The sequence below is a fragment of the Salvelinus namaycush genome, chromosome 2 (genome assembly GCF_016432855.1).
Source record: "Salvelinus namaycush isolate Seneca chromosome 2, SaNama_1.0, whole genome shotgun sequence".
In the NCBI taxonomy this organism is placed as follows: domain Eukaryota; kingdom Metazoa; phylum Chordata; class Actinopteri; order Salmoniformes; family Salmonidae; genus Salvelinus; species Salvelinus namaycush.
This window is the reverse complement of record NC_052308.1, coordinates 63,669,184-63,692,232: the sequence shown is the minus strand read 5'-3', so window position 1 is coordinate 63,692,232 and position 23,049 is coordinate 63,669,184. Positions and strand designations below refer to the sequence as shown.

The window sequence follows — 23,049 nt, the reverse complement described above, 5'->3', positions numbered from 1 at the left end:
CATGGGCCAGCCCCCTAGCAAGAGTTCTAGCCAATGAGCATCAGTTGCTCACCATTTGAGTGATAGCTAGCAAGATGCGTGCGCACACACAGTAGAGTGACAGAGAGGAATTATGTGGTGCACATATGTGACATAGTACACCATTTTTGGAGGCATACTTTTGGCTCGTGAGCGCTACTTCCAGAAGTACTGGCTAAAAAGTATACCAAAGTACCCGAGAATCTAACACTTTAGAAAAAATATTGACATTGGACAAACCCAATCCCTTTAGTTTCACTATAAAATGTGCTCTGATTTGCCTCGCCATTGTCATATTGAGAAATAGATGTTTTTAGCCTGTGACCTAGTTTTAATCTTGATGTGACCTTTGCTCTGCCTAGAGAGATGGTGCTGGCCTGCAGCAGTACTCCATGACTCTCACATACTAGGGATTGGGTTTTGAAATAATTTCACTATTCGAATAATATGATGAATTATTTTGATATCCGGATTTTCGATAAACATGTTGTTTTTTTGTTTTTTTACATTTGGTTTTTAAGCTGAGCACTGCTACGTGAGGGAGAGAGTCAGGCTCTCTACTGATGCAGTTGTGGAGGGGCCTTGTGTGTGATCAGAATGGAGGGAGCAGACGGAGGAAGATGGCTAATAAAAATATTGCCATTATTCTGGTGATAGTCTTTACAATACAATAAAAGTCTACTACTTCTCATTTTGCTAACTTTTAATGCCATCATTGTACTACATCTTACATTGCATTAGTGAGCTCTCTCTCCACTTGCTACAGATCGAGTCTCTTTGACGCTTTGATTGGCCAACATAAAACAAGTTACATGAAGGCTACTGGAGGTCACACGTCATTAAAACTAAATTGAAATGTTTGTTTTATTAAATGAATAATTTGAAATGTCATGGTATATCCTTGTATGTAACAATGTCACATTCTAATTTCATTTTTTTTTTTTTTACTTTTCAGTGTTAAAACTTCCAGACGGGTTGACGCCAAGTGGTAAGAGTAGGCAACACCTCCGCCACGCTGACCCTCAACACAGGGCCCTCCCAGGGGTGTGTGCTTACCCCTGTGTGGCCACGCACGACTCAAACTCCATCACCAAGTTTACTGACGACACGACTGTGGTCGAGAAGTTCAGAGACCTGGCAGTGTGGTGCCAGGGCAACAACCTCTCCCTCAATGTCAGCAAGACCAATGAGCTGATCTTGGACTTCAGAAAACCGGCACAGGTGCACACCCCCATCCACATTGATGGGCCGTAGTGGAGCTTGTCAAGAGCGTCAAGTTTCTCTGTATCCTATTCACTGAGGAGTTAACATGGTCCCCTAACACCAGAACAGTCATAAGGAAGGCACGGCAACGCTTCTTAGCCCCTCAGATCTTCAGCAACTTTTACAGCTGCACTATTGAGAGCATCCTGACTGGTTGTATCACCGTCTGGTATGGCAACTGCAACGCTCGTGACCGGAAGGCCCTGCAGAGGGTGGTGCGGCTGGCCCAGCGCAAACCTGGGGGTGAGCTCCCAGCCATCCACGATGTACATGCCAGGCAATGTCTGAGAAAGGCCCCCAAAAAATGTCTCCAGCCACCCGAGATATGGACTGTTCTCCATGCTCCCGTCCAATAGGCTGGACCAGTGCATCAAGGCTCAGACAAACAAACTCCTAAACAACTTCTATCCCCTGGCCATAACTGTTAAATGGCGAACAACTACTGCTCTCCCTCTCCTACAGAATATCCACACTGACTATGACCATCCACAAACTCTAACCACTCAGACAACTTACGCTGCTGCAAAAATGATTATTGATCAGATTACTCCATTAAACTGCTGTCCATTGATTATGTATTGCCATTACCATTAATCTATACTGAACTAAAATATAAAGTGCTGAAATAAAATATCCCAAAAATGTTCCATACGCACAAAAAGCTTATTTCTCAAATTCTGCATAAATTTGTTTGTATCCCTGTTAGTGAGCATTTCTCCTTCGTCAAGATAATCCATCCACCTGACAGGTGTGGCATATCAAGAAGCTGATTAAACAGCATTATCATTACACAGGTGCAAGGATTAATTGGGGACAATAAAAAGCCATTCTAAAATTTGAAGTATTGTCACACAATGCCACAGATGGTTTGATGGAGTGTGCAATTGGCAAGCTGACTGCAGGAATGTCCACCAGAGCTGTTGCCAGAGATTTGAATGACCCTGAAACTGACCCTGTATATAGCTACCGACTAGAGGTCGACCAATTATGATTTTTCAACGCCGATACCGATTATTGGAGGACCAAAAAAAGCCGATACCAATTAAATCATCCGTTTTTTTAAATAAAATTTGTAATAATGACAATTACAACAAAACTGAATGAACACTTATTTTAACTTAATATAATACATCAATCAACTCAATTTAGCCTCAAATAAATAATGAAACATGTTCAATTTGGTTTAAATAATGCAAAAACAAAGTGTTGGAGAAGAAAGTAAAAGTGCAATATGTGCCATGTAAGAAAGTTAACGTTTAAGTTCCTTGCTCAGAACATATGAAAGCTGGTGGTTCCTTTTAATATGAGTCTTCAATATTCCCAGGTAAGAAGTTTTAGGTTGAAGTTAATATAGGAATTATAGGACTATTTCTCTCTATACGATTTGTATTTCATATATCTTTGACTATTGGATGCTCTTATAGGCATTTTAGTATTGCCAATGTAACAGTATAGCTTCCGTCCCTCTCCTCGCTCCTACCTGGGCTCGAACCAGGAACACATCGACAACAGCCACCCTCGAAGCAGCGTTACCCATGCAGAGCAAGGGGAACAACTACTCCAAGTCTCAGAGTGAGTCACGTTTGAAACGACTATTAGCGTGCACCCCGCTAACTAGCTAGCCATTTCACATCGGTTACACCAGCCTAATCTCGGGAGTTGTTAGGCTTGAAGTCATAAACAGCAGAGCTGCTGGCAAAACGCACGAAAGTGCTGGTTGAATGAATGCTTACGAGCGTGCTGGTGCCTACCATCGCTCAGCCAGACTGCTCTATCAAATCATATACTTAATTATAACATACAGAAATACGAGCTTTAGGTCATTAATATGGTAAAATACGGAAACTATCATCTCTAAAACAAAACGTTTATTCTTTCAGTGAAATACGGAACCATTACGTATTTTATCTAACGGGTGGCATCCATAAGACTAAATATGCCTGTTACATTGCACAACCTTCAATGTTATGTCATAACATTGGCAAAACCTAACATAATCGTTTGTAGTGCTTTCGCTGAAAAGCATATTTGAAATCGGACACTTTGGTGGGATTAACAACAAGATTACCTTTAAAATGATATAAGACACATGTATGTTTGAGGAATTTTAATTATGAGATTTCTGTTGTTTGAATTTGGCGCCCTGCACTTTCACTGGCTGTTGTCATATCGATCCCGTTAGCGGGATGCAGCCATAAGAAGTTAATGCACAGAGATACCGTGGCGAAATCCTGAGGCCCATTGTCGTGCCATTCAGCCGCCGTCATCACCTCATGTTTCAGCATGATTATCCAAGGCCCCATGTCGCAAAGATCTGTACACTATTCATACTCACCAGACATGTCACCCATTGAGCATGTTTGGGATGCTCTGGATCTGTGTGTGCGACCATATGTTCTCGTTCCTGACAATATCCAGCGACTTCGCACAGCCATTGAAGAGGAGTAGGACAACATTCCACAATCAACAGCCTGATAAACTCTATGCGAAGGAGATGTGTCACGCTGCATGAGACAAATGGTGGTCACACCAGATACTGACTGGCTTTTTGATCCACACCCCTACCTTTTTTAAACGGTATATGTATTCCCAGTCATGTGAAATCCATAGATTAGGGGCTAATTATTTTATTTCAATTGACCGATTTCTTTTTATGAACTGAAACCTAGTAAAATCTTTGAAATTGTTGCGTTTTGCGTTTATATTTTAGTTCAGTATAGTTTCAGGTTAAAACGTTTATTCGCCACGTGCGAATAACAGGATAAAACGGGTGTAATGAACGGGTACAATGAAATTCTTTGAGAGCTCTTTCCCAACAATGCAGTGATAATATATATAATAGGGGAAAAAATGTAAGTATGAATAAAAACCACACAAGAACTACAATGACAGTTAAAGAAGTTGCTGGATATTGTCAGGAACTGTAATATGCTGTCGTACACGTCGACCCAGAGCATCCCAAACATGCTCAATGGGTGACATGGCTGGTGAGTATGCAGGCCAAGGAAGATTTGGGACATTTTCAGCTTCCAGGAATTGTGTACAGATTCGTGTGACATGGGGCCATGCATTGTCATGCTGAAACATGAGGTGATGTCAGGGGATGAACGGCACGACAATGGGCCTCAGGAACTCGTCACGGTATCTCTGTGCATTCAATGTGCCATCAATAAAATGCAATTGTGTTTGTTGTCTGTAGCTAATGCCTGCACAAACCATAACCCCACCATGGGTCACTCTTTTCACAACGTTCACGTCGCCCACACAACGCCATACACGTGGTCTGCGGTTGTGAGGCCGGATGGACTTACTGCCAAATTCTCTAAAATGATATTGGATGCAGCTTATGGTAGAGAAATTAACATTAAACTGTCTGGCAACAGCATGCCAATTGCACGCTCCCTGTCACATTGTGTTGTGTGACAAAACGGTACATTTTAGAGTGGTCTTTTATTGTCCCCAGTACAAGGTGCACCTGTGTAATGATCCTGCTGTTTAATCAGTTTCTGGAATATGCAACACCTGTCAGGTGGATGGATTATCTTGGCAAAGGAGAAATGTTCACTAAGAGGAATGTAAACAAATTTGTTCACAATTTGAGAGAAATAAGCTTTTGTGCGTATGAACATTTTCTGGGAACTTTTATTTCACCTCATGAAACATGGGACCAATACTTTACATGTTGCATTTATTTTTTGTCTATTACTACCCTGTTGGGTAGAGCTCTGAAGTTAAGAATTTCACTGTACTTGTGCATGTGACAAAACTTGAAAATAGGTGTATAATTACCCCTCCCTCGCTAAAAATGATACTCACAAGTATTCTAATACTAACGTTCGGCTATTCGAATAAGCGTGCACATCCCTAACACACACACACAAACCTTTATAGCCACATGGCAGAGTGCCAGGGTCTTGCCCCATAGGCAATTATGTAACAGTGCATAAAACTACAGTACCGTAACATTCCTATTGCTTCACCATATATATATTACAGACTTTGATCAGGAAGATACCCACAAACTCCTCATAAGATGACAATGCAATTACTCTTGAGGCTAATAGCAGGCAATACATTAGCATGGGGTGTGGAGAAGACTTTAGCATATAGGTGAAAGGCTTAGAGACTGTTTGTGTAATTCCAGCAAATGCTGTGTTTTGCTTCAGTGTGTCCAAAGCAGCATCAATACAACCATCTGCACTTCAAACCTCAAAACAAGCATGAGAGAAACTTCATCGATGTTTGTCATGCTGCGTTTACCATTAGAACTTCCTGTGAAATGTTAAGAAAGAAAAAAAACATCCATGAAATGTGTTAAGGAGTGATGACTGGAGGATACCGGGAAGTATGATATTTGCTTTGATCATCCCAAACCCTTACAGAATTCATACAGTCCATTGAAACCAAATCCTGCTTGTAAACAACAAAACTAGCCCAAATGATCTTAATTTCCTCACCTTTCATTACTTTCACCTGCATCGGTCATTACACCTAACAGGTTAGCTGACAGGAAGACATCTATGGACAAAAGCCTATATCTATTTTCACATTTCTAGTTGTGATGTGCAGGTCCATAGCATTTACACTGACGTCATTTAACAGACGCTCTTATCCAGAGCGACTTACATGAGCAATTGTGGTTAAGTGTCTTCCTCAAGGGCATATCGCCATATTTTGGGATTCAAACCAGCGACCTTTCGGTTACTGGCCCAACGCTCTTAACCGCTAGGCTACTTGCCGCTCATAGCAGGTAGCTGGCCTGGGTCTGCGTCCCAGCCTTACCTCTTGTAGCAGTAGATTTCCTCAGGGTCTGAGATGCCATACTCTCTGAGCTTCAGGATCATCTGGGCACTCTTCTTCACCGCGGCATCGTATCGCTCGCTCCTGGACAGGAAGTTGAGGTCCTCACTTTGGAAGTCGGGGTCACTGATCACCAGTGACTCTGTGGAGGATATAGAAGATTGGGGGGTTAAGTCATCAGGGTAAACATAGCCTCTGAAACCCAGGCTTCTCACATAAGACGATTTTGGAAGGGTGGCCATGCGAGACTAGGTTGAACATTATGTGCAAATTGTGTAGTTTTACCATTGGATAAATACATGTGTCTAATATCATTAGCTACATTTCTATCTGCAACATAATACACCCCATATCATGTCTTATTTGTTTTGATTATGATGCCATAATGAGTCCTGCATGGGGTCAACCATCACTATACAAACAGCCAGTCGGTCAAACAACGACTGTTGCTATATGAAGGGCTCAAGTGACCCTAACCTAACGTTCTAACTAGCCAGGTTGCTGCTAGCTGGCTATGTTATCTGGCAATACACGAATCAGAGCCTTGTTTACACAAACAGTATGCATTTCGTAAACAGTATGCACAAGTTACAATGAATGCAAAAATTGGCCATCTTGTCATTGGTTCACAATTATAAACAGCTGACTGGTTATAACGACTGTTACAAAAACAGATAGATAACTAACTGACTAACCTGGCCTAGGCAGCCGATAGTGGCCGTGCAGATCTAGCGACCACTATCGGTTGCCTAGGCTATGTATAACCAACCTTCTCTAATGTAGGATAGCTAGCCAGTTATCAACTTGTTTTGTTAGCTAGCTAGCTGCTAGTTCAATGTTTTGTTTACACTTGTTTCATGATGTTTTACCTCGCGAGAAAATATATACTAAACACACGAGACACAAAACAAGACATTCCAACCTTACCAATTTCTCTTCTTCTTTTGGTCTTCTCGATGCCTCCGTCCAGAATATGTGTGAGTTTCTCCACGTTAAATGTAGCATTCTCACGCTCTCTAGTTATGTCAGGATTCATGGCGAAATAAATAATATTTTCCCTTGCAAAAGACGACGTTGCTTGTGGCAATAAAAATGTGAGTTGTGTAACCTTGTGACCACAGGAACCGAGTTCAGCACTGCATTAACTGGAGCCTGACCAACTTTTTTTTTGGAGCCTGACCAATTATTGACAACTTCCTGAATAGCTAGAAGAGGGGGCGGGTAAACAAAATCATGTTATGTGACGTTGTGAAACATTGCCGCCTTGAACTGACAAAACACACAACTGGCATCTTTATGATATTTGGCTTATTTTACCCTTTGATAACTTCTTGAGAAGATGCTTCCAGCACCTGCAGTCTTTCATTTCCTTTGGGAAGTCAACTCTGGTGCAGTCAAGGAGGGAGATTCAGTGAGAACATTTGGAAGGTGAGGAGTGTCTATCGCAGGAGGTTGGTGGCACCTTAATTGTGGAGAACGGGCTCGTGGTTATGACTGGAGCGAATCAGTGGAATGTTATCAAATGCATGAAACATGGTTTCCAGGTGTTCGATGCCATTCCATTTGCTCCGTTCCGGCCATTATTATGAGCCGTTCTTCCGTTAGCAGCCTCCCCTGGTACTGTCTTTAACACAATATACCTAATAATCGTATTTTTTTAGCATGGCTAACAGACCAGTTCATTTTCTAGATTGGTGAGTTACCAACCAGAGGAATCGAAGGCTACACTATCTATCCAGCATGCAACAAGACAGCACCAAGTTGTTGTTCAGACTCCATTTGTGGAACCCTTTGACCCCATCATTGGAGCCCAGTACATAGTTCTGGGCGAGATTGAAAAAGCAGAGGGTAAGATGAGGTTTTTATTTGGTTTATATGCTTTGTAACTCCCAAAACCCACGTACCTATCTCTTCACAGGAGGTGATGGTGTGATGGTCCATGCCCGTGTGCTGAACTGTGTGGATGGGGTGAACCTAGCCCTGCTACAGAGAGGTGTCACTGAACAGAGGAGCTACTTCAGAGAGAGGGGGGAGAGCAAGGGAGATGCTGCTACTGCTGCTCGGCCACGTGCTCCTCTCTGACCTGGACCCCAATAACAATTCATCTGTCACAACGCTGCACTGATACAGTGCTACTGGTGGAAAGTTATGAACCAGGTGGAATTTAATGACATGTTGTAATGTTTATATGACCTCATTTATACCTCAGATGGATCGTGTCAAAAGGTCCGATTTTTTTTATGGTTGTGACATTTTCCCAAATAGCTGATTACATGGGGATGTTAAGAATTATGAGACTGTGCTTCTCGCTAATTTAGAACGGCGAAGGGTGGAATTGGGATATAAAAAGACTTCTGAGGAAATCCTGATTGATACACAAAAGCTGCTTGTTCTGGTGCATTGTAAAGTCCTGCCATTACTTGTCATAAGATATCAGTTCTGGAAGACACCCTCTTCCTCCTGAAAGAGTTAGGCAAGTTCACTGAATGTTGGGTCAGGTGTATGAAGTAGGTCAATAAAATGCATACTTACATTCTTATTGTAGCTAATCTAAGATAAGAGAGCATGTTTGATGTAGCCATTTATGCAATGGTTATATTTGTGAATGAAAACTGATATGTAGCTTGGAAATGTATATTTGATATTAGATGTATTTGTGGACGAGGTGTGTGTTATCGTGTTGCTTTCTTTTTTGGTAGTTAATTATTTTATTTTGTTGGAATTGAAGAAGCAAACATGTTGACAATATCTTTAATGAGTAATTATTTTCTTGATACAGTATCAAGGTTGTGTTTAAAAGGATCAGTGTCAGGAAAATAATAAGAAATAGACAAGCAGAACTTAGTCAATAACATTGCACCGTGTCCCATCAGCTCTAGTAAAACAATATCAAGGATAAATTAAAAAACAAACTCCTTTGTGTCTTTCCTTTTTTAAAGTAGATTCTGCCATCTCCAAAGAATTTTGGTAAACAAAAGCAACTCAGCAGCAACAACCATGACCTTACAGTGCGCTACGCACTATTTTCAGACAAAATTAAAATGATACATTCTGGGTATTTTTGATATTTAAGTTTATACAATATAATTTGACTTCATATAAAATCACCCTAGAGACAAGAATACCCTCCAAGCACACTGTTAACAGGTCTATTATCTAGGAGAAAATCGATGAGAATTGTATGTAGGGATGTAGCTGCTGCCAGACACTTTGGAGGAAGCAGGTAGCATCAGTAGGCCAGACTGAGGATCTGTCTTGCAGAGGGCCATCGCTTGCTTGTAGTTGATTTTATCCTTTGTTGTGGGGTCGACGATTTCCTTGGCGTAGTTGTACTCGTCCTGAAGCTCTCTCATCATGGTGCTGTCAATCATCTTGGCTCCAATGGCCTCCCGTATGCCCACACGTTCCGTGTTGTTGGGATTTACCAGCCCTCCTGTCAGGTGTTGCACCTCCATGTAACGCAGGGCAGTTTCTTTGGGCATCCAACCTTTCAGGACGGCCTCTCCCACCGACAGGCGTTCTCTGGTCGTGGGGTCCTCCACGCCAGTGTAGGCTTTCTGGGCATTGAGTAGACTCTGCAGTTGGCTCGAATCGATGAGGTCCCTCTCGGCTGCTTTGTGGATTGAGTATCTCTCCTTGTTGTTGATGTCAACGATGCCCCCTGTAGCAGCCTGCGCTTCCAACAGCTTTTGTGCTGTGCCGCTTTCGATCAGCTTGCGGGCCACTGCACTGCGTATGGAGAAGCATGTGTCAGTGTTTGTGTCAATTACACCAGCGATAGGATATCTTTCCTTAGAGGCAGGAACAGGGACGCTGCTTGTAGGGGACGACTTTAGCGAGGATGCTGACTTTGATGTGATTGAGTTGAACTTGGGCTGTTTTTCTTTTTCACCTGCGACAAGGAGTGCAAACTCTGAAATGGGCATTTTCCCATCCTTGTATTTTTGCAGATCATACTGGGTCAGTTTTCCATCTCTCAAGGCATTTTTGATAGAGTACTGCTTGCCGCTCTTGCGATCCTGCAGCACAGAGGTCTCCCCATTAGGTCCCATGGAAGTTATTTCCTCCCAATCGCACTCCAGCTCTTGCAGATGCATGTACTGGGTACGGTCGATCAGTCCCTGCAGGTAGGCTTCATATGGCGATAGTTCTTTGGCAGTATCAGGGTCCAAGATGGTGATTTTAGTAGAGACGTTGGTCTCCTTTGTCTCTGTATGGTCTTCCTTCTTCTTTTCCCTCTGGAGTTCCCTGATGGTGTTGTCTTTCTGGTGGATTGTGTCTTTCTCGTCCAGTATCTCCCTCTCCAGACGCTGCATGTCAGACTCCATCTTGACGCTCTTTTGCCTATTGATCTGACTTCTCTCGCTCATCAGCTTGGTCTGCTGCTGGAACGATAAGCTGATGTCTTGCCTCTCAGACTCCAACTTCTTCAGCTCCCGGGTGAGGTTGTCTTTCTCCCTCTGCGAGGCGTCCCTGGCCAGAATGAGACTTGTCTCTTCCCGAGAAGACTGAGTGCCATTCAGTCGGTTGAGTTTGTCAGAGAGCTGTTTGATTTTATCCTCCAGGTCCTGCCTGGCATGTTTCTCCTGAGACACCAGGCCCTTCAGGCGGTATCTCTCTGCTTCTACAGTCTGGTCTTTCTCCACCCGGATCACCTCTTTGTACACCGTCTTCTCTACGGCCTTTTCTCGCTGAAGGATCTCAAGCTTAACATTTGTGTTCCTGATGTTTCTCTGAATATTCAGGACGTCATTGGTTTCCTTGTCCATGTCTGAGCGAAGACCGTTGGTCATCCTCTCCAGTCTAGGGTCTCTCTCAACTTTCAGGACCTCCTCGACAATGATATTCTCCTCGACGGGCGGTGGGGCATTCTCCAGCTCTTTGATGCGCAGTTTGATCTGTTTCAGTTCAGACTCCACTTTAATCTTCATCTGATGTTCGTCACTCTGCTTTAGGATGATCTCCTTCTCCTCCACTAAGGTTTTAAGTTTTTGCATCTCAAGCTCTAGCTGCCTGCGGGACTTAACCTCCTCATCAAGGTTCCTGCCAAGCTTATCATGCTCAACTATCTGCTTGGGGTCCTTCTGTAGACGCACCACCTCCTGTACCACCACTGTTTCCTCTGGCTTTTGTCTCTCCAGCTGGATGTACTTGTTTTGCAGGTCGAACACCATCTCCTCAGTGGTACGGCGACGCTGTTGCTCTTCGCGTACCTCCTTTCTCAGCCGATCTGCCTCCTTCTCCAAGAGCGGATCATCCTCATACTTGAAGATATCTTTGGTCATCAGCTTTGTCTCCACCTTGGATTTTTCTGCTTTCCACTCGTCCCTCTCTTTTCTCAGGAGGTTAATCTGGTCCTCTACATTATTGTAAGTACGGTGCAGATGGTTCACCTGATCATTGAGCCTCTGTATCTCTCTTTCGTTCTCAGGGCTCCTCTCCTCTTTCACCACGTCTTGGATGACTTCCTTCAGCTCAACCTTTGGCTTCTTGGAACGCAGGGCTTCCAGATCGACCATGACCAGAGTGATCTGGTCCTGTAAGTCAGAACGCTGCTTGTTGAAGTCTTGAACATCTTTCTTCAGACGCATTATCTCCGACTCTGTTTGTGGATCTATGCGGTAGATCTCATTGACAATTTCCTTGAGTTCGACCTTGGGCTTCCACTGCCCCACCTCGCTATACCGAATTTTGAGTTGAGAGACCTCCTTGACCAGAGAGTCTGTCTCAATTTTCTCTCCTTCTAGGCCTGATCGAATCCTCTTGGATTCATTGATGAGCTCAGGGTCCTGTTCGACTTTCTTCACCTCCCTGGTGATCACCTTGGGCTGAATGGTGGGAATGATCCTCTCCAATGCATTGATCTGGCTCCTCGTTTGGAAGATCTCGTCATTCAGAGTCTTGCTCTTGTTGCCTTCATCTGTGATTTCCTTCTCAAAAGTTTTAACAGCCTTGAGCATCTCTGGATCCTTCTCCAATCGAATCACCTCCTTTTTCATAACCTTCTCCCTGATGTTGGGTCTTGTAGCATTCAGGATGGTGACCTCTGTCTTCTGTTGAATGACTTCTCCCTCTTTTACTCGAACCTCATTCTTTATCTTGCCGATCTCATCTTTTAACTTGGAGGCTTCTACATCCAACTGAGGATCTCTCTCAAACTCAGTCACCTCTCTGGTCACCAGTTTGGGCTTGATGCACTTGAGGTCGTCCCCAAAAGTAGCGATTTTGATTTTCACACCCTCGACCTCACCCTGGGTACGGCTGCGCTTCAAGGCCTCTTTGTGGATTTGGTCCTCCAGATCTTTTAGGTCGGTTTCCAGTTTAGGGTCGCGGTAGTACTCGAGTACCTCCTTCTCCTCAACTCGATGCATCCCTTTACGGCTCTTCAGAGACAACATCCTGGTCTTGAATGTTTCCACGTCAGTCTCAGCACGGCTGCGTCTATCGCTCTCCGCACTCAACTCTTGCTGCAGGCTCTTTATGTTCATGGTTGATTTTATGGTTGGTTCTATGGATTGTTTCTCATGTTTCTGAAAAAAGTCAAACAAAAAAAAGCATCGTTTTAAAAGCAATTTCAGGGAAAATACTTCAACATTTTCATAATTCTGTATCCTAAACACATTCAATTGATCAAAATTGGCAGTGGGAAAGAAGTTATGTGTAGCTAGATTTTCCAACTCACCTGAGCGATGAGGTTCTTAGCAAAGCCCATCTGATTGAGCAGCTGGTCATTCTCAGCTGACGTTTTAGCATAGTGGTTCACCACAGCCTTTTCCTGTAATACACAAAGAAGCACAGCCATCCTTCAGCTCACAGTGCTCAAGAAAACATGCAGGAAAACATGATGCGCCCTACATTGGTCTGCATAGAAGTGGATAAACATGAATGTAATTTGTATCTATTGTCTTCCATTCTTTAAGTATTACCTGGTTCTGCACAGTATCGGCAAGGGTGGAGGTGTGACCTTTTTTGGAATCTTTGGCTCCCACATTATCGAGGGTGCTGCTGTATTTATCAGTGTTGACCTCATATTCCTGCACAAGCAGTTGAAATAAATATTTTATTATTCAATATCCAAATATTCAAATATCTGTTACACAAATAAAAGGTTTATCATGATGCAGTAGGATAATGTAACTTAATCGGAGTCTTACATTGAGGATATTCTGCAAATCTTGGGAAAGGTCAAGCACTCTGTCTAGGTCGTCTCCCTTCCTCTTGATGTCATCCACCACCCTCTGCAATAAAAATTACAAAATTAAACTTGATTGCAAAATATGTGTCTTACAATGATATTTTAAGAATATCACCAACAATTTCAGAGCTTCTTGACACACAACACAAACAAACTGACCTTCTGGGAGGTCTGCTTGGAGTTGACCTGTGATAGGTCATCGCTGGGGCTGATCTTGTTGTCAGGCAGATTTTTCAGGAAGGAGTTCAGAGATTTGCTTGTGTTCTGGAATTCCTGGTTCTTGCCTGCAGCCTCTTGCAAGAGGCCCTCTCTGAGAAAGAAAAACAATGAAAAACACTTTTGTCGTGACAAAATGAAAACAATTATTCTTTTCATCTGACGTTCGAGCAAACAAATGGACTATTTTGATACCATATATTTGCAGACATGGTGTGTGTAGTCAACGTTAGCTAACAGACAAAGTGGCCCTGGGCTCACCTCTCCTTCAGTTGGTTGTTGACGTTAGAGTAGCGGTTCTGTAGTTGTTTGACCTGGGTCCCCTGGCGATGGATGTCTGGGCAGTACTCCTGGTAGCCCTGCTGCAGGGAACTACACAGCTGCTCACTGGTCTCCAGGTCCTGGCCCAGCTTCTTCAGTTCATCCTGAGAGCCCGCCACATCCTTACGCAGACTCTGTAGAGAACAGATATGATAAATATGTGTCCTGGTGGGGTGCTTTTTAGCTAAATTAGAAGGGATGACTGATATGTGCAGTCAAATGATATAGTCCTTTATTACTTCAAGTCAACTACTTGGGTATTCTCTGGTCCAATTTGTTCAAAGATACTGTAGAATCTATTTGGTTCTCTTAAGAAAGTTGAGGTGTGTCCAAAATGGCACACTAATCCAAGGCAGTGTAGGCAATGGTCCTGGTCAAAAGTATTTCACTATATAGGGAATAGGGTGCACTGGTAATGTCCCACCCACCTGGATCTCCTGGGTACGGGCCTGAATAGCATTGGGGACATCTGGGATAGGGCCATCCTTATTCAGCTTTTCCTCAAAGCCAGAGACGATGCCATCCACTTTCTTGATCTGCTTCTCCAGGTTCAGAGATGCATTAGCCCTATAGAAGAAATGGCAAAAAAAAATAATAATAATTAACAGCAAGATCTGCTGTTTGATTCTATTTTCTGATAATATCATATCGCTAAGATAGGTGATCGGTGATAATGTATGTTTGTAAAATGGTCGTACTTCTTGTTAAATAGGTCGGCCAGGGCTGCGATGCCATCTTGCTTTTCCTTGGCAGCTTGAAGTTTGGCTGCAAGGCCTTTGGAGACGTCCTTCTCCAACTTCGGCTGCTCCATTGCTGCTAGAGCCTCTGCTGCTTTCTACAAGAGATACTATATCATTAGGATCAGTACCATCCTCACCAACAATAGCATAACTACCATCATCCTCATCATCGCCATAGTCATTATGGTCATCATCATCTTTAGGAGGCACGAATCCATCAATGTCAATCTATAATTATTCAGATTTAGCTAGTTTACCAGCATGAAGATATATTGTACAGTTACAATGGCTGGTAGACATGCTTTCTATCTATCAAAAGTAGTGGAATAGGGTGCCATTTCGGTTGTCCCCTTAGACTGTGCCTGAGGCTGGTCTAGTGGGTAATGCGGCCTGCAACAAATATCACCCCCCAGCGTGGGTACGAATCCCGGCTCCACCTCTACTCTCTTTCTCCCTCCTCTGTCTCCTTGCTCATTTCCACTTGTATCTGTCTCAATAAAGTTAAAAACAAGACTCTCTCACCTCTTGCTCCTTCAGCCTGTTGGCCAGGTCGGTGGTGGGGTCACTGCGGTCCAGCGGGGCCCTCAGACGGCTCAACATGCCTTGCTTGGCTTTGACCAGGTCCTCATCCAGCTTATCCAGCTGACCGGCCACGGCTTTAGCTTTGGGGTTGGACGGTGGAGCTATGTGGGGGACACAAGGCAATCATAATCTGGCCTAATCAAAAGTAGTGCACTATGTTGGGAAGAGGGTGCCATTTTATCTGCAGCCTTAGTTAATTTCACACATTGTATATGTACACATGTCCCATAAATACACTTTGGCTTGGGGTTAACATGATGTGATGAATTGAATGTGATATCACAATGTGGTTTAGGGACAATGTTGAATCAAAAGTTAGAGAAGCCATTTCTCCTTATTTACAGTTAATGATCATAGCAGTAACAGTAGCAGTTCCAGAGTTATTTGGAAGGCTTTGCTTTGGGGTACTGGGATTGATAGAGCAACTTTTTTTCACCTGTGTATACGGGTTTCTCTTCGACACAACGGATCTTGTCTTTCATTGTGCCTAAATAAACAGCCCTCCTCTTCTTGATGTCGTCAAGCACATCACCATGTCTGGCGCACACAAACACACAAAAATCATTAGAACTGAGACATTTTAATTCACAAAATCGACGTATTATTGTCCATATGCATGTCATATAATTGACATAAATGACATATTCTCCTGTTGCTTACATGTCTACGGTGGCAATGGCCTCTGGGTCATGGGGTGGGATCAGGAAGCAGACCCCTGGAAAGGTTTTGGTTGCCCCACTGCTGGTCAATACGTTCCAGTTCTCAACGTCTGAATTCGACTTGAGGGTGAACTTGTCCCCTCGAGTGAGTTCAGCCTAAAAGAACACAAAGAGAGAACTTTCCTCAGAATGGATCACATGTAAATATTCCTTTTCATCTTACAAACACAATGCCCAATACTGAGGTATCTAGGAACTTTAATTTACTTTAGTGAGTTCCCTAGTTACAGTAATGTTTGGTTTTGTGATGTTTACACGAGCCTACATTATGCTGCATGCCTTGACACACCTCTCAGTGCAGTGGTAGAGCATTCTATTCTATTCTAGTACTCATGTCATTGCTTAGTAGCTTCATCAAAGATTCTACAGACGTTTGGAACCCGCTTTGACTTCATACCGTAACCTGTGGTGGATGCTCCGGGACAGGGTCAAAGTTAAAAGGTGAGAGGTCAGAGCAGCTGGTCATACCTTCTCAGTCTTCCAGTCACAGAGGGCATCCACGGTGGTGGACCTGGTGGGCGGGCAGCGGCGCAGCTTGAGGGGGACGATGGTGGTGCTCCTCTTCCTCAGGTCAGCCAGGAGCTGCTCGTTACGTTGCACCGTGCTCTCCTCCGCCTGAGAGAGAGAGATGGAGAAAGAAAGAGAGAAGGAGAGAGAGTGGTAAAGCGAAAAATGCGGAATTAGGACCAGCTGCATTGTATTTCGGCATAACCCTTTTTCTTCTAGTAGGGTAATGTCATGATAACGTCTGATAATGTGTGAAAGAAATGCAATGTCTTTAGAAGTGAAGTGTTAACACGCACACTACCATTTATTTCTCTATTGTGGTGCAGGGAGTTAAAGCCCAAAAATGGACATTGTAGAAAAACGAATGGTCTTGAAAATGGCTTTTCTACGTGTATTTTACATTGATAATAAATGTGCAGAGGTAAAAGCGTGAGTTTTATTGTTCAATATGAAATGCAATGTAGCATCTTTATGATTCATGGGTGTGTTGAAAGTTTACTGCGCAAGTTAACACCGAAGATTCAATGAGATTGGAACTGCATCCAGATGTACAATAGATATATCAGTGTTCACATCCTGGCATTACCTACATTTGTATTTGTATGTATCGGAGAGGCTGGTAAAAAAGCAGAAGACAAATTTCCATCTAGTATGGACTAATAAAGGATATCTTATCTTACCTCCAGTTGAAGAGTCATCGCTGAGCCACTCTTCCCAGTTGAGCCTTCCACTTTCTTCAGGCTAGAGTTGAGTTCACTCAGAGACTCCGATAGTGTCTCCACATCTAGTTGGTACTGAACAGGGACACATCAGAACATGGTATCTTTTTCACATACAGTATCTTTGACCTATCCAGGTTACTGATCATGCTGCAGTTTGAATGTCTATGGTAATGTGCCGAGGGACATTTCTGGTTCAAAACCAAACAGAAGATACCCTTTCCATTCTGACAATAAAAACGGGAATCTGAATATTATTCTAAGCTGATGTAAATACTATGCAGCCTTGTTAATGTATTCTGAGTGACATTTACCTTCTTGAAATCCTCTATGTAATCCAGATGGGTCTCTTGGCAGATGCACAGGTTGAGGAACTTCTGCCACTCATTCCGCAAAGAATCTCTCTGAGCCTGAAACAAGTATAAAGATGCAGGCATCACGTAAAGGAAAACCGCTACATCTTTCAGGAACATTGTAAACTTGGTGGACCTAAATGTAGAAGTCGAATCTATAGAAGAGTGATTGATCCTTGATTGAAGACAATGCAAAATGGTAATAGTCTATAAGGGGAAGTGTTTCTTAAAGTTTTAATTGGTAATTGGCATGTACCTGTATTGTGGTGCCGGCCGGGTGCTTCAGCTCAATGAGTCGATCACCGTCATCCTGGAGTTTGTTCACTTCGCTTTCATGGGACAGCAAACTGTTGTTCTTGAAGTTCTGATTGAGATAAAAAATGAAATATGATGCACCTGAACATGGCTCATTCAGTAATGGAAAACTAAATGTACACCCATGCCAGAAACCTATGAAGCACCTCCTCAAGCAACATTTTCATACTTTATTGTTATATTAAGTCTTATTGACATTGAGTGACACTCTATTTGACCCCGAAGACGGACTCTCACCTCATACTGTCTACGGACGTCCGGAGGGTCCAACATGTGGTCGCTCCAGTCCTGTTTCAGGATTTTTGTCTGTTCGTCTCCTAGATAAGTCAGCTCCTTGTTACAGCTCTGCATGTAGTCATACAGACTGCTTAGGTAGTGGTGCCGCCATTTTGAATTGTCCTGTGGGAATAGAACAATATTATATAACAACTGTAAAGAGTGACACCAAAAAGAGAACATATGTTACAATTACTTTTAGGTTGAAAGTGAAATCCCACCGATCCCATCAGAGGAGGCTGGTGGGAGGAGCTATAGGAGGATGGGCTCATTGTAATGGCTGGAATGGAATAAATGGAACGGCATCAAACACATCAAACATTTGGAAACAGCATGTTGGACTGTTCCATTAATTCCACTCCAGCCATTACAATGACCCCATCCTCCTATACCTCCTCCCACCGGCCTCCTCTGGATCTCATAGTACCCATATGATAACTATGACGTACCGAAAGGTTGTTGTATTGTTTCTTGATGACAGCATACTCCTCCTGAAACACAAATCAATTGTTGTCATGGTCACTAGCTACAAGATGTTTTCAAACACATCCATTAAATCCATGAACCCTTGAATTCATTGTCACGGAGATGAGAGAGTTGAAGGGGGTTACCTTGGTGCTGGTGGAGCTGGGGCTGAGCTGAGAGCTGTAGGCCTCGATCTCCTTGTGCAGTATGTTGTGGGCAGCGATCTGCTTCTTCAGGTCAGCCATGGTGGGCCCGTACTCTTCTGTGTTCACCTCCCTCTGAGAGACAGACGCACAGAACGGTATGGTCAGTCATGGACACAATTAGACTCAGAAGAAAACTAAAGAGGCTTTATGGTAGTATGCATTCTTATGGGGTATCTTAAATGAACATGAACTGTAGGATAACGATGAACTGAACGTTGTGTACTGTTGTGTTAGTTGTTGTGTTGTGTACTGTTGTGTTAGCTAAGTCAGTCGGTATATAGTACAACTGAAGTAAAGTTCAGCTTGGATTGGTCAACAGAACAGTTTGTCAAGGGGATGAGCACCATGATTTTATAAGGATGTTTACAATAGGGAGGCTTGGTCTTAAGTTAGTTGCCAAAGAAGAAGAGGACACTTGATTTTACCTGTTTCTGATTGAGCACTGAAGCCCAGTCGATTCTGGGCTTCAGCTCCACATCGTTGACAGGCTCATAGATGGCACGATAGAAGGCACAGTCTTTCAGCCAGCGGTCATGAAGATGACGGACACTGGAATGACCAAAAGGTTGAGGGAGGGAGGGTAAAATACGTTTAGTATGTTTAGCATGAGCATGAGCATGAGCATGATAACAAAGAGAACTGGCAAGAGCAACACATTTCAGTAAATAAATCAGGCTGGACCTTACTGTATCCCCCAATGATCAAATGTCTTAAAGGGAAAGATGGATTTCCACGTTTTAGTAAATGAATGCAGCTGGACCTCACTGTATCCCCAAATAATCAAATGTCTTAAAGGGAAAGATGGATTTCTGCAAAGACTAATCTTTTTGAAGCAGCTAAAGAGCCCAAATGATATCAGCTTTCATAAGAGATATCCCACTGTGCACACACTGGTTGAATCAATGTTGTTTCCACATCATTTCAATGAAATTGTGTTGAACCAATGTGTAATAAACGTTGAATTGACGTCTGTGCCCAGTGGGATGGGCCTAGAAGAGGTCACTCACTCGCTCTCTATCTCGCTGCCTTGGGGGTGTTTGTACTTCTTGGCCTTGTCCACATCCAGGAAGAGGTCATTCAGCAGGCCCTCAGCCTCAGACAGGTTGCTTGCCACCACTTTCTGGTGCTGTAGGGGCCGGTTTTTCTTATCATTCTCTTCATCCTACATGGCAATGGGGATGAAGACAGTAGGTGAGTCAAGAGAACGAATAGTGGCCAGAATTGAAGTCCATGGAAACACTATTATTTAGAGAGAAAGAAAGAGAGACAGTATGTGTTATGTATGTGTATGTGTTCTCACCACAGCAAGTAGCTCTTCGGCCCGGAGGACATCTTTCTCCACCTGGTCGGAATTCTTTTGCATGCGTGCAATCACCAAGGCCAAGTCGTTGGCTGTGTAACTGTTTAGAGGGCAAAGGTTAAAGGTTAAATATCTGATTTAGAAAAATAGCAAAGAAGATACAAAATGCAAAGAGGAAAGAGGCAGAGAGAGGAATGTGGAAATGGAATCTCTGTCTGAATCCTATCAATCATTTTTTTTAGTTTTGGACCATTTACGAGCACCTCAGTTGCTGTCCTTGACTTAAGTGACCAATGAAGGTCAAGGTCCTAAACATTTAAGATGGATGCTGAGGCCATTATCCTTGTATAAGCTATCCAGTTACAAAACCTAACACGCAAAATCATTAGATATAAAACCACAGGCTAAGAATAGATAGTGACACAGACAGAGTAGATGTGTGTGAAGATGTCCTCCGTGAACTAACTTCCCTATGTCCAAAATTAACACTTTATCCAAGACTAACAAAAGTCCAAATGTATGACTAGGACCAGAGTTCTTTGTGACTTGACCAGGAAGAACTCTGGGCCATAGTTAGAACCTATAACTAGGGCACTGAGTTCTTGATGTTCAGGAAAAAACTCCTGGCCCTACATAAGACAACACTCTTGAACTGAAACCAATGTGAGTCCCAAAAGGCACCCTATTCCCTTCGTAGTGCAGTACTTTTGACCATGTCTCTGGTCAAATGTAGTGTGAGTCCCAAAAGGCACCCTATTCCCTTCGTAGTGCAGTACTTTGACCATGTCTCTGGTCAAATGTAGTGCACTACGTAGGGAATAGTGTGCCATTTGGGACATACACCAATGGTCTCTAGAGGTAACGACCTGGGATCAACAGGAGGGTGAATCACTTCCACTGCCCCACCTGAGAATTCCCAAAACTCTGTTTGTTTGTCTCTCTCAACTATTTGTTTGTCTCTCTGTGTGACTGTCACTACCTGTATTGCTCCCTCTCTGCCGACCTAGTGGTACTCTCCCAGGGCAGTGTTCAAGGTAGAGCATTGATCTCCAGAGAGGGTTGGAAGTTGGCAGGCTATTCAGATTGCCTGATAAACTGTAAAATACTGTACGTAACTGTCGTCTTACAACTTCATCTGAGTTGGGATCAATTCATTTCACCAATTCAGGTGATATACAGCGCATGTGTAGAAAATAGACCACTACTTTAACTGTGTAGTTGAATTTGCTGAACTGACGACATTTGACGACCCCAACATTTCTGCCCATGTTCCTTTTAACCTACGGAGCCATTTTGACATGAAAGTGTTGTTACCAACAGTAAAACATGTATTATGATGTTATGAGATTACATATGCTTGTACCGGCATCATAAGATGACAGATTCAGTAATACGTCGATATGCCCCTATGGACCATACCAGCACTGAAGGGATAAGTCACTAACCTCCCCTTTAAATACCAGCACTACAGGACTCACAAACCTCCTCTTTAAACACCACTATCCCTCCAATGACAACTTGTACAGGTGATGGACCGGGTGAAATATTTAAGTGCCTTAAACACATTAAATGCAGAGGCCCTAGATTTTACACGGATGCCCTCCACCATAACTAAGATAGACCTACTATACTAAAGTATCTTCACTGTCATGAAATGCTTCATCAACAGTTGTACTGTGGAACCCTTCACAGTGCTCATACAGATGTTTCAATTGTGTTAAATAAACAGAAAAACAAGCAGTCTATCAATCAGACAAGGACAGACATTCCCTTTAAATATCCAATTTGCACCACCGCGGCGAGAGGGTGAGCCAACACCCATAGGCCGTGGAGAAACCAGCTGAACAGCACAGACAGAGGCCTTATCTGCCCTGCCCTGATCAGCAGGGCCATCAGACACACAGTGACCCTGAGGCAGGGTGAAACCAGTGGCACTCCTCTCACTCTGAATGGTCATCACCTCGACCTTTCATCTCAGGCCAGGTGTCGTGCATGGATACTATAAGACAATCATCCTGTTATTATAGCATCATAATGATCAACTAACACACCTTCCATGTATTCATGCTTCAAGCATTTCCATTCCTCTCTTTCTCATGGGAGTCTTTTCACCAGTGTTACACCCATAGACTTGCAGGTTACATCTCCATTAACATCAGTCTCCATTGACTCAACATAAACACCAACCATCCTGGTGTTAAGCTGCCTTTGCCGTGGTCAGGTTTGATTTTCAACCTCAGGGAAGCTCAAGTGATTCATATTTTTCTATAGGGTGACATTTGATTTATCGCTAATTTAGGCCTACAGGCTACGCTGTTGATGATGCATTGACATAGGAGTCATACTTGATTGATGGATGAACATTGATAAAAAATATGTGTCCCTATCTACCTTATCTAAGTACTGTATGTCCTAGTCTTTCGTGGTAACGTAGAAATCTTGATGCCATCATATATCCCTCCACGGGGAATGTTATAATGACGTGAATAGCCACCAAATCAATGTGAATCTAATGAGCCGTACCATTTGATAAACGCCATCAAATTTTAGAATCTGTTTTACGTGACCTGAAAACACACACACCACACCACACACACACACACACACACACACACACACACAGGTGACGGAGACCCTCTACTGCTACTCCTGAGCAAATCTGACCTACGGCCACATAAAAACCTACAATAACATCAAGACAACCAAAGAGACAAACAACATTTCTCTTCATATCTTTACATAGAACAAAGTTTGTCTTCTTGACTAGAACAACATGCCAAAACACACAGTAAACCATCTATCTCCCAATCTCCATTATCCAGGAGTTAGGAATGAAATAAACAAAGGAGATTCCAGAGGATTCTATGAGAAAGAGGGCAACACAGCAAACACAGGAAATATGAAACAAATCCAAGTTTAGGAAAAAGGAGAGGAAAGGAGGAAGGAGGTTGGGTGGAGGAGGTTGCATGACCGAGTTTGCTATCGTTCCTTAAAGACTCACGTGCTGGTCTTGCTGGACCCCTTCAAGGTAGTACTCTCCTTCTTCTTGAACAT

At 43.1% G+C, this 23,049-nt stretch overlaps 3 protein-coding genes across 4 annotated transcripts in view; 1 reads left to right on the top strand and 2 right to left on the bottom strand.

Moving 5' to 3' along the window:
* The window catches only part of acox1 (acyl-CoA oxidase 1, palmitoyl), a 26,392-nt gene extending 19,135 nt beyond the window's left edge, over positions 1–7,257 (bottom strand). For both annotated transcript variants that reach the window (XM_039016974.1, XM_039016966.1), the window contains exons 1-2: positions 7,009–7,257; positions 6,064–6,223 (exon numbers count right to left, since the gene is read on the bottom strand). In XM_039016974.1, the coding sequence (XP_038872902.1) occupies positions 6,064–6,223; positions 7,009–7,117 (269 nt within the window). In that variant the 5' untranslated portion in view covers positions 7,118–7,257. The remainder of the gene's footprint in view (positions 1–6,063; positions 6,224–7,008) is intronic.
* ten1 (TEN1 subunit of CST complex) lies at positions 7,235–9,068 on the top strand. Its single transcript, XM_039016985.1, has 3 exons — positions 7,235–7,509; positions 7,772–7,929; positions 8,000–9,068. The coding sequence occupies exons 1-3, from the start codon at positions 7,421–7,423 to the stop codon at positions 8,161–8,163; spliced, it is 411 nt and encodes a 136-aa protein (XP_038872913.1). The 5' UTR covers positions 7,235–7,420; the 3' UTR covers positions 8,164–9,068.
* On the bottom strand, positions 8,819–23,049 carry LOC120022717 (envoplakin-like). Its single transcript, XM_038966707.1, has 22 exons — positions 22,997–23,049; positions 19,996–20,095; positions 19,703–19,857; positions 19,121–19,244; positions 18,636–18,767; positions 18,474–18,515; positions 17,986–18,147; positions 17,690–17,797; positions 17,395–17,490; positions 17,042–17,155; positions 16,323–16,469; positions 15,796–15,950; positions 15,572–15,672; positions 15,076–15,236; positions 14,512–14,648; positions 14,242–14,380; positions 13,754–13,947; positions 13,436–13,586; positions 13,236–13,319; positions 13,008–13,115; positions 12,764–12,856; positions 8,819–12,611 (listed from the first exon to the last, which is right to left on the bottom strand). The coding sequence occupies exons 1-22, from the start codon at positions 23,047–23,049 to the stop codon at positions 9,234–9,236; spliced, it is 5,934 nt and encodes a 1,977-aa protein (XP_038822635.1). The 3' UTR covers positions 8,819–9,233.